At 39.6% G+C, this 12,186-nt stretch overlaps 1 protein-coding gene across 6 annotated transcripts in view; it reads left to right on the top strand.

Moving 5' to 3' along the window:
* Positions 1 to 12,186, top strand: part of LOC148879505 (DNA (cytosine-5)-methyltransferase 1-like) — a 171,442-nt gene that overhangs the window by 21,747 nt on the left and 137,509 nt on the right. For all 6 annotated transcript variants that reach the window (XR_016104257.1, XR_016104258.1, XM_088961046.1 and 3 more), the window contains 2 exons: positions 1,416 to 1,447; positions 1,548 to 1,650. Coding sequence is in view for 4 of the 6 variants with exons in the window: in XM_088961046.1 (XP_088817172.1) it covers positions 1,416 to 1,447; positions 1,548 to 1,650 (135 nt within the window). In the remaining 2 variants the exon portion in view is untranslated. The remainder of the gene's footprint in view (positions 1 to 1,415; positions 1,448 to 1,547; positions 1,651 to 12,186) is intronic.

The raw sequence follows: 12,186 nt of genomic DNA, 5'->3' as shown, positions 1-12,186 counted from the left end.
ATATGCTGATGATGATAGGCACCTGTGTGCCATGATGATAGGCAACCGCTTGGGCCGGAACACACCCGTGTGCTAGGGGCAACGGGATAGCTCAATCAGCTTGGGCAAGGGGCTGGCGAGGTGAAGGGTCATGCTTGAGCTAGGCCCGCATGCCAAGCCTCCCTTGAGAGTCGGTAGGGCAGTGCCGGTCCAACACTGTCCCAATGAGCATGCGTGCGCCCATGAGTGCGTTAACGGCTAGCATGGCTACCAGGGTTAGGCAACCAAGGAGGTCTACCAACCCTCCTCAAAGAGTACGTTAAGCTTTTGGTGGTCTGCTTGAAGATAACATCAGTTCTCCCAAAAATCTTACAGGCTAAAATGACGGTGATGTCCCTAACATAAGCCTGACAAGCGTAGGCAAGGCTAAGCCAGTGTCAGACCGTCACACCAGTGTGGCCCATGATCACCCTTTAGTGGAGTTATATGCAGGTGTAGCACAATTCCTGAACAGCCACACATCACATTCAAGGCAAAGAAGAGTCAGATGGTAAGAATTTTCTATAAATCAGACCACTGAAGGATCCAAAATCAATTGAAGGGTGTATTATCACTTTTGGATGATCTGCAATCTTGGGGCAAGGCAAGATCTACCAAGTACCAGCCATATTTAAAACAAACCCCTCTTGAATGCTCCATGAATGAAAATGGTGCTTTCTGTTTTTTTCTTGAGTTTTCAAAGAAAAATCAGAAAAAATGGTCTACCCTCATCAGTAGATCATGAAAAATGCCCAATAGCATCCACAATAACTCTTCTATCAAGACCTGGAAACACTATTTTTTCCAGTCGATGTCAGTAGTTCAGTACAATGATGATTTCATTGAGGTACCATGATAACATCAGTACAAAGCTTAGTTGATCACAATAAGGAAAAATGGCTTCAATACCAAGTGGGTATTAGAGTTCAGAGAAGGATTGAATGGGTAAAAGAAGAGGAAGAGAAATAAGAAAAGTAACACCAGAGTTTTTGGAAAAACTGAATTGTAAGATTTCATGAACCCTATAAATCGTAAGATTCACTAATCGAGTTTTAGGATTCAAATAGTAATCATAAGATTTTTTGCATAAAACAATTCAGATATAAAATTTAAATCGAAACCCTTTGAATTCATGATTTGAATTTAAATCATATTGTAGATCTTGAGATTTTGATAACTATGATATACTCTATTTGGTATTTTGAGAATTTTGTCAAGATCGTTTTTTTAATCATTAGAGCTGTGTGGACCAAAATTATCCAGGTATTACTGCAATCTTAACTCCCTTGGCATTGTCCAGATAAATGTTTTATGGTTTATGTTTTTTTGACCATGTTCTACACAAGCTATGAAGATTTTAATCATTTCAGTTTTGATATGGATTCTTGGTTTTGCAGGGCAAGGGAAGTAAGCGGAGTTTGATGTCTAAGTGAGTGTTAGTTTGCAAACTTGACTGTTTGGTTTGGTTATTGTTTTGTCTTTATTTGCTGTATGTACATGCTCAATATAGCAATTATTCTTTGCTGTAGTAATGATGAAGAGGATGAGATAATTTTGAATGTGAAATGCCATTATACTCAAGCTGAAATAGATAAGTGTATTTTCAATCTTGGAGATTGTGCATATGTAAAGGTACCTCCTTCTTATTCTGTCGATTTCTATAGGGCATATAAATGTTTCGTACTATAACTTTGTTGTCTTTCCTTGTTTTTATTCTTATATTTTGGTGTTACAAAATATGAAAATTTGGTGTCCTATTAGAGAAGTGTACTTGCCCTATAGTTTTGCATTCGGTCCTACCTTATCCATTGTTAATTCCTAAATTCGTACCTGTGGTCATTCTGTCAAGAAAATATTTTTAATATTATGATGGCACGCATTTTTTTTTTTGGAGCTATTACTATTGCCCTTTTGTTTAACTTCTTCCATTTACTTGTGAGGTATGTGCTTGTCATACTGAATCCAGGTTGTGTGTTGCTGTTATAATTATTATGTTTCAAGTGCATTACATTATTTACTAGCAAATTTGTGCTGTCTCTAACTGTGTTATGGAAGATGATATGTGCATAAGGGGTATGATTGCACATTCAATCAGGCCAGTGATCATGACACAAGGCTGGAATCAATTATTTCCTTGATAAAAAATGCATAGTGTCAGAACATATCTTATGATCCAGTTATTCATGTCACTTGAACATAAATTGTGAATAATATTACTTAAGTTGTCAGCATAGTTTAGTTCCCCTTCCCGCTATTTACCAATGTTGCTGATGGCATATGCACTTGCAAGACAGGGTGCTAACAGCAATCAATTATATTGGGGGACAACTCAGAGAAATAGAATACTTAACCCGACTAATTCTTGTCTCACAACTATATGAGGTTGCCTAGACGAATCTTGTTCTGCATTTTGTTCTTTCATTGCCATACCATTGTTAAATTATGGGCCCTCAAATAATTTCTTACTACTTCAACAGAAGTCCTTTTTGGTCTTCCCGTAGCTCTTCCTGACATTTCTACTTGTAACAAATGACTTCTTCTTGTTGGTACTGGTCTATAAATGGTCTTCTCTGAACATAGCCAAACCATCTTAATCCACTTTCACTCATTTTATCACCTTTGCAGCTACCCCTATTTTCCTTTAAATATGTTCATTTCTGATCTTATTTTTTCTAGTTTTCCCATTCATTCATCATAACATTTACATTCCTGATTTTCTATCATACTCATTTTTTGGACATACTGTTTATTGATGTTGAGTTTTGGGCTGATATAACATATTTTTTATTTACATAGCATAGTTAGGGAGTTATTGGGCCTGAGGCCCATTATTTTATGTTTTAAGTTAAAGAGTGTTTTTAAGTTCTCACAAGTAGCCGACTTACTAAGGGCATATTTGTCTTTGTACTCTCTTTTATTTATGAGTATATAATCTAATGAAAGGGTGGCTAGACCTAATTTTGAGCTTCTTCCATTCTCTTCTATCTCTCATCTCTCTCTTTCTTAGCTAAAACCTTTTCTCCTCTTTTTTTTCTTCTTTCTTTTACAGTTTTTATATCAAAACAGGTTGTCCAAACCTTTCTACTTGGTATCAGAGCAAGTTTAAACATTTCTTGAGCTGATCCATCATGCAGCCCTAGATCGACCGACTACATAATAAGGTAAAGAGCTGATTGAAGACTTTGGTTAAGCCCAGTTTTTGGATTTTTTGTTGGAATTGCAATCCCTTGTAACTGGTCTAGGGTTTTACACCAAAATCAAGAAGAATTGGAGAAAAGGGGGAGAGTCTTGTTTTAGTAGGACTCTTCAATTTTGACCTAGGAAGTGGCACTCTAGTTCTCTAGGCATAGTTTTCAAGGCACCAAGGCAAGGCTAGGTGACAGGGGCGCCTTGTCGCCTAGTTGACTAGGCGGGTGCTTAGGCGACAAATTTATTTTTAAGTAAAACCATATATCCAAGAATAGTTTCCTAGGTTCCATAACCATCTTTCCTTAATAATTATTCATAATTTTCATAAGAGAAGTATAAATTTCATGTTTAAGTCTAGAAAATCAACATTTTATGAGAAGAAAAAGAACAAAGGAAAGAAAATTAAAAAACTATAGGGGCATAACCCCTACTTTTGTTATAGGAAAGAAGAAAAGACAAAGTGGAAGAAGAAAATGTGTTAATTAGACAAAATTTTAAGTTCTTCCCTTGCTTATTGGTTCAGGTTTTGAAAATTTTGAGGGTTCAATCAAGGATCAAAATTTTGATACGATATGCCTTGTATCGGGTGTATTGTATTGTATCTTTGGGGTCTCGATACACCTGTTTACAAGTGTTTTCAGAGACCTGTTTTTTTAAATATTATATATATATATATATAAATGAAATTGAAAACCAAAGAAATAAAAAAAAATAGGGGGAGCATCGTTACAAGTACTAATACACCTCTACCAATACACAAAGGTGTATCGATACTTTGAACAGTGGGTTCAATACAGTAGTTAGCAATGCTTGTATTAATTAAACCCTAACAAATAAGAAAATAATAAAAAGAAATTAGTATATAAACACAATGAATATTCTAGTTTAATAATGTCTATTTTATAATTATAATGACAAAAAATTAAAAATATAAAAGTATTTTATAACCCAGTGCACAAAACTACTAGGTGAGCCTCCAAGGGCGCCTTGTTGCTTAGGCACTCACCTAGGTGTCGCCTTGACAACTATGTTTCTAGGGTTCATTGAGTTTTTCTAAAGGGGGTGGTTCAAGTCTCAGCCTTTTTGGAGGTCTCTGGAAGGAGCGACAACCTCTTCTCTCTCATCTCCCGCTCCCACATAAAAAAGGAATCTTTAGAGGGAGGGACTTCTAGGGTTTTAGGAGGGTGTTTGAGGTTTGTAAAGGAGATAAATACCTTCTTTTTCATCTCAAATTGATTTTCTAATCTACTCTGAGAATTGTGGAGGGCTATGGGGTTGAAAACAAATTTTCATGATAAATGAAATCCGGGGGAAGAGGTGTTGGAGACCTCTTCGGGGCCGGAAGCATCACTATAGTCAAGTTGGATGGTACAAACTACTTAGAATGGTCACAATCTGCAAAGATGGCTATTGGTGCTCGTGGAAAATTGGGGTATGTCATTGGTGAGGAAAAGAACTTGAAACTAACGATTCCCAATGGGTACAGGAGAACTACATGGTGATGACTTGGTTGTATAATTCTATGGTGCCCCATATAAGAACTTGTTATGGGCTAACACAATTAAGGAGACTTGGGATGGAGTAGTATAAACTTATTCACATAATGAAAATGTTGCTAGAGCCTATCAGTTGAGAAAACAGGTGATTGTTACTAGGTTGGGAGATAAGTTTGTTGCTATTTATTTTTCAGCCCTAAAATCTTTATGGCAAGAGATAGATCATTTGGAGACTATGGTTTGGGAAAGTAGCAAAGATGAAACAACTTATTAGAAGCTGGTAGTAAAGAATAAGGTTATTGAGTTTTTAGCTGGACTAAACCTTGAGTATGATATTGCACGACAACATATTATTTCCCGAGACAGTGTAACTCTTTCTCAGGTATATGCCTTTGTGTTTGGAGAGGAGAGTAGAAGAAATGTGATGATGAGGAACCCAAGCCTTGAGCAATTAGCTATGGTTAGCACAATGAAGCCTAAGTCGAGTGGGGACAAGGGTGGAAATGAACCGAGGAAGGAGGACAAAAGGAATTTGATTTGTGACTATTGTAAGAAACCCAAACATACCAAGATACTTGATGGAAGCTTTACCAACACCTTGTACCGTGCTGGCTCAGGAATGAGAAGGGAAATGTGAATATGCCAGTGATTGGTGATTTGTTAAGGCCACCTACCACAACCTCTCTAGAATTTGTTGCAACAGCTACAATGAGGGCCGAATTGGAGAGATATGGGCAGTTCTTGAATCAAAAGGATATAACTCATTATCAAGTGGACAATAAGGTGCAGGTGGATTAGGAGGTAGTCATTCTACCTCGTTTGCATACACAGGTAGTTCACATGCCACTACAAATTATGTATCTACTATAGGTAAAGGGGGACCTCCTTGGATTATAGACTTAGTAGCCTCCGAACATATGACCAACATTTCCACCATTTTCACTTCATACCACATCTGCTCTGGTAGAGATAGAGTTTCCACAATTAATGGATCACATGTTCCCATTGCTAGGAAAGGGTCTGTTAGGATAACTGATACCTTTACCCTACCTTCTATCCTTCATGTTCCTAGATTGGGCACTAATCTTTTTATCTTATGGTAGCTTGACAAAGAATTTCTCCTGGAATCAAAGAGGACGATTGTGAGTGGTCATGAAGTGAATGGAATCTATCTTTTTGATGTGCTTCCTAGTCATCAGATTCATCATGTCAGCATGAGTGTTGAGTCAGAGTTAGGGGGTTAGATTATGTTTTGGCATAATCGGTTAGGACATTTGTCTTTTGCTTCTTTGCATTCTTTGTTTCCCAAATTGTTTGAGTCGGTCAATTTGTCCAGTTGGGAGTGTGAGGGATGTCAACTTGGAAAGCCTTGTAGACATTGTTTTAAAGCAAGTAATAAAAGATGTTATTCTGTTTTTGATAGTGTTCATACTAATGTGTGGGGGCCATACAATGTTTCCTCTATGGATGGCTACCGGTATTTTTTTCTGTTTGTGGTTGATTATTCTCGATACTCTTGGATATATTTGATGAGATCCCGTGATGAGTGTAGTCTTTGGTTCAACAATTCCATCAGGTGGTGTTGACACAATTTGGGGTACAAGTGGAAGTGTTTATATTAGACAATGCCAGAGAATACTTTGAAAAAACCTGTCATCATATCTATTGGAGCATGGAGTTATCCATCGAGTAGTTGTACATACACTCCACAACAGACTGGTGTAACAAAAAGGAAGAGCAGACATATTGTGGAAGTAGTAAGAAGCATGATGTTGAGCTTTACAGTTCCGGTTCATTTTTGGGGTGATGCAGTTCTTACAGTAGTGTTCTTAATTAATCGGCTGCATTCTCGTGTTCTTGGATATAGCATTCCGTTCAGCCTTCTTTTTCCTGAGGGGGAGACATTCCATATTCCTCTAAGCCCTAAGGCTGTTTGGATGTGTATGCTTTGTCCATGTTCTTGGTCTTCACTGTTCAAAGCTGGATCCTAAGTCGAAGAAGTGTGTCTTCCTTGGGTATGCAGGAAATCAGAAGGGGTATTGTTGTTATGATCTAGTCTCCTGGAGTCGGTATGTTACTATGTGTTTGTGCTGTTTAGCCGAACTGAGAAAAGAGAAATGTTTGTTCCGTAGCTACAGTAGTTCGAACCAGGAGAAAAGAAGAAGAAGATGAAGAGAACAGTCAAACCTAATAGGATAAACCCTATTAGTCGACCCTTAATATGGATTGGCCTCTAATTAGTAGTACAAAGACTAAACTGCCCCCACTTAAGTATGGGACAGGAAATCACTATTAAGATTGCTACATAAGCACATAACTTAATAGAAATAAAATGACTAATCTACCCTTATTCGGTTAGCTCTGACACTCCCCCTCAAGCTGGAGAATATATGTCATATAATCCCAACTTGTTACATATATAGTTCACTCTCCCTAAGCTTAAGCCTTTTGTAAGCTGTTTTTACTGTAGCTACTGTAGCTACTGTAGCTATAGTAGTCCGAACCAGTAAGGAGAAGAAGAAAGAGAAGAGAAGAAGAAGATGAAAGAATTGTCGAACTTGATAGCTAAACCCTATTAGTCGACCTCTTAATAGTGATTAGGCTTCTAATTAAATGTACAAGGACTAAACTGCCCCTACTTAAGTATGGGACAGAGAACCTCTAATAAGACTGCCACATAAGCTCATAACTTAACCAAGGTGAGATGACTAATCTACCCTTATTCGGCTAACTCTAACACTCCCCCTCAAGCTGGAGAATATATATCATATAATCCCAGCTTGTTACATATATAGTTCACTCTCCCTGAGCTTAAGGCTTTTGTAAACAAATCTGCCCACTAATCACCTAAGCTTACACGTTCTGTGCTTATCTCTCTAGTAAGAACCTTCTCCCTCACAAAGTGGCAATCAATCTCTATGTGCTTTGTTCTCTTATGAAAAACAGGGTTGGATGAGATATGGAGCGCAGTTTGATTGTCATAGTACAACTTCATAGGTTTATCCATGTGGAACTCGATTTCTTGTAGGAGATTCCTCAATCACACTACTTCTAGCCATAACCGTCTGCTTTTTACTCTTCCACGTCACAAGATTTCCTCCAAGAAATGTGCAGTAACCTGTAGTAGATCTTCTATCAAACACAGAGCCTGCCCAATCTGCATCCGTGTACCCAACTACTTCAAGTTTTCCTCCTAGTTTATACAATAGCCCACGGCCTGGAGCTCCCTTCAAGTATCTTACAATTCTAAGAACTGCATCCCAGTGAGATATACGAGGGTTCTGCATAAATTGGCTCACCACACTGACTGCAAAGGAGATGTCTGGTCTCGTGATAGTCAAATAGTTCAGCTTCCCCACTAGTCGTCTATACCTTCCAGGATCATCAAATATTTCCCCTGTATCACCGCTCAACTTAACATTTGGTTCCATAGGAGTCTCAGCCGGTTTTGCACCTAACAGTCCTGTTTCGTCCAATAGATCGAGAACATATTTTCTTTGGCACAGGTTTACACCTTGTCTTGATCTAGCAACTTCTATACCCAAGAAATACTTCAATGTCCCAAGGTCTTTTGTTTGAAAATGATTTTGCAGAAAGACCTTGAGTTTGTCGATCCCCAATTTGTCACTGCCAGTTATGACAATATCATCCACATAGACCACTAATAAAATCTTTCCAGCTTCTGAGTCATAGCTGAACACTGAGTGATCAACCTGGCATTGTTTCATTCCAAAATTTTTCACCACTTCACTAAACTTCCCGAACCAAGCACGAGGCGATTGTTTCAACCCATAAATTGCCTTTTTCAGTCTACACACCTTACCAGCCTCCCCCTGAGCAACAAACCCAGGTGGTTGCTCCATATATACCTCCTCTATAAGGTCACCATGAAGGAAGGCATTTTTTATGTCAAGTTGAAATAAGGGCCAATCATACATAACTTCCAGGGAAATTAACACACGGACAGAGCTAATCTTAGCCACTGGAGAGAAGGTCTCCATATAGTCCACTCCATACAACTGTGAATATCCTTTAGCAACAAGTCTGGCTTTCAGACGCTCCACACTACCATCTGGCAAGTATTTAACAGTATACACCCATTTATAACCCACAACATGCTTACCAGGGGGAAGAGTAGTGAGCTCCCATGTGTGAGTATGTTGAAGAGCAGAGAGTTCCTCCTCCATTGCCTGCCTCCACCCAGGTGAACTAAGAGCCTCTTGGACATTGTTAGGTATGGAAATAGATGACAATAGTGAAACAAACTGGCGATGTGAGGCGGAAAGGCGAGATACTAAAACAAAATTGGAAATGGGATGGAGAGTAGAACTACGTTTACCTTTCCGTAAGGTAATGGGTAGGTCAAGTCCTGAAGTTTCAGCAACAGGAGCAACGATAGGATCCGCGGACAAGGTAGAAGCTGGAGGAGGGGCCGGTGTCGTTCGACGTGTATACACTTGCCGAATTGGTGGTCGTTCAGTAGGGATCTGCACTGGATGAGATGACGAGTCAACTCCAACAGGAACACCCGGAACGGGATCACTGACCGGAAGAGGAAGAGGAAGTAAAGGTGGAGACGAAGATGCTTCAGTTCCTGAGAAGAAGGGAACAGACTCAAAAAAGGTGACATCAGGATAGACATAGCACTTCCGAGTAATGGGATTGTAACACTTGTACCCTTTTTGAGTCCGAGAGTAGCCAAGAAAGACACACTTAATGGAGCGTGCATCCAACTTGTCTATTCCAGGACTCAGATTGTGAACAAAACACACACAGCCAAAGATACGAGGTGTTAATGGAAAGGGAGACAAGGTGGGAAACAAGATAGAGAAGGGAGACCGACCATGAAGAATAAAGGAGGGCATCTGATTAATGAGGAAACACGCAGTAAGTACATCATCACTCCAAAACTGTTTAGGAACACTCATATGATGAAGAATAGACCGAGCTGTTTCAAGGAGATGACGGTTCTTCCGTTCAGCCACCCCATTTTGTTGAGGAGTGGATGCACAAGAAGTTTGATGAATGATGCCATGCTGTTCTAAATACTGTTGAAAGGAAGTTAGAAAATATTCACGACCATTATCTGAACGAAGAACTTTGATTGGAACACCAAATTGTGTACGTATTTCAGCATGGAATTTTTGAAAAATGGAAAATAATTCACTCATTTCTTTCATTAAATAAATCCATGTAATTCTTGAACAGTCTTCAATAAAAGTGACAAAATACTTGTAACCATTATAAGACTCTATTTTGATCGGGCCCCAAACATCTGAATGAACCAAAGCAAAAGGACTCAACATACGACTTTCAACTCTAGGACTGAAGGAAACACGACGATGTTTCCCAATCTAACACGGCTCACACTGTAACACTGACAAATGACTCAAAGATGAAACTAGTATCTTGAGTGCCTTGAGAGAAGGATGTCCCAGTCGACAATGCCACTGTAGAGGAGTGAGTGAAGTCTGAAGTGCAACTGACGATCCACCACCGTCAAGGTAATACAATCCACCAGCTTCATGCCCCCCACCAATCTTCTTCCTTGTCCTGAGATCCTGAAAAACACAAGAGGAAGGGAAAAAAGTAACAGAGCAGTTAAGAGTCTTGGTTAATTTACTAACAGACATAAGATTGAATGGAAATTTAGGGACATATAGAACAGATGATAAAGAAAGAGAAGCCATGTCAACATTGCCAACACCACAGATGGGAGAGGAGGAACCATTGGCAAGGGTAACAGTTTGAGATGTGGAAGTTTCAGAGAGAGAAGAGAACACACCTGGAGTCCCGATCATGTGATCAGAGGCTCTAGAGTCAATAATCCAAGGAGAGGTTTTAGAGGACAGGCAAGCTATACCTGAGTGGGCAAGAGTAGCAGTAGTGTGCTGTGAAGTGGACTGAAGGAACCGCTCATACTCATCACGCGGTACACTCACCATCTCCCTTCCAGAAACAGATGTAGATGTGGAAGGAGTTAGGTCTGCCTGTTGATTATCATTGACATCAACCCCACATAGAGAAGAGATAACCAACCTTCGTTTGAGAGCTTCAGCCAACCATTCACTGCTGAAGTTGTTTTCTTAGGAAAGAAGGTTCTGTGCATCAGAAAAAAAAAAAAGAGCTGTGATGTTTCAGGCCTGGGACGAATCACTTTTCTCCATTGACAACCTAGAGAAGAAAAGGAGAGAACTGAAGTTGTCATGGACTGAAACAGGTCACGAACTGAAGTTGTCACGCTCTGATACCATGTTTTTACTGTAGCTACTGTAGCTACAGTAGTCCGAACCAGTAAGGAGAAGAAGAAGAAGATGAAAGAACTGTCGAACTTGATAGCTAAACCCTATCAGTCGACCTCTTAATAGTGATTAGGCTTCTAATTAAATGTACAAGGACTAAACTGCCCCTACTTAAGTATGGGACAGAGAACCTCTAATAAGACTGCCACATAAGCTCATAACTTAACCAAGGTGAGATGACTAATCTACCCTTATTCGGCTAACTCTAACATAAACAAATATGCCCATTGATCACCTGAGCCCACATGTTCTATGCTTATCTCTCCAGTAAGGACCTTCTCCCTCACAAAGTGGCAATCAATCTCTATGTGCTTTGTTCTCTCATGAAAAACAGGGTTGGATGAGATGTGGAGTGCAGCTTGATTGTCATAATACAATTTCATAGGTCTATCCATGGAGAACCCGATTTCTTGTAGGAGATTCCTTAGCCATACTAATTCACATGTTTTGTGTGCCATGGCCCTGTATTCGGCTTTAGCACTATTCCTTGCCACAACCGTCTGCTGTTACTCTTCCATGTCACAAGATTTCCTCCAAGAAATGTGTAGTAACCTATAGTAGATCTTCTATCAGACACAAAGCCTGCCCAATCTGCATCTGTATACCCAATTACTTCAAGTTTTTCTCCTGGTTTGTACAATAACCCATGGCCTGGAGCTCCCTTCAGGTACCTTACAATTCTAAGAACTGCATCCCAGTGAGGTATCCGAGGGTTCTGCATAAATTGGCTCACCACACTGACTGCAAAGGAGATGTCTGGTCTCGTGATAGTCAGATAGTTCAGCTTCCCCACTAGCCGTTTATACCTTCTAGGATCATCAAATATTTCCCCTGTATCACTGTTCAACTTAGCATTTGGTTCCATGGGAGTTTCAGCCGGTTTTGCACCTAACTGAAGCTTTGTAAACATTATACATAGCAATGTATGAATCATAAAGATCACTGATCGTTCAGCTTACCTTCTAACTCTCTCTCTCTCTTTTTCTCAATTTTAGGTGGTTGTTTCTCTCGAAGAGACCTGTGTTAGGCAGGTTCCTATTTTGGTATCAGAGCTACCATGCCCAATACCAGGACAACGCTAGTGGATGCTTGGGTTGATCAGGTGGAGGGGAGATCCATTGAATATCGGCAAACATCAAGGAAATGAAAGAGGGCTTCACTGCACTACTCAATGGGTTAGA

Source organism: Nelumbo lutea, chromosome 1, assembly GCF_056320005.1.
Source record: "Nelumbo lutea isolate HS-2025 chromosome 1, American lotus-T2T, whole genome shotgun sequence".
Classification (NCBI taxonomy): Eukaryota; Viridiplantae; Streptophyta; class Magnoliopsida; order Proteales; family Nelumbonaceae; genus Nelumbo; species Nelumbo lutea.
Note: the sequence above shows the minus strand (reverse complement) of the source record. Positions and strands in the feature narration are given on the sequence as shown.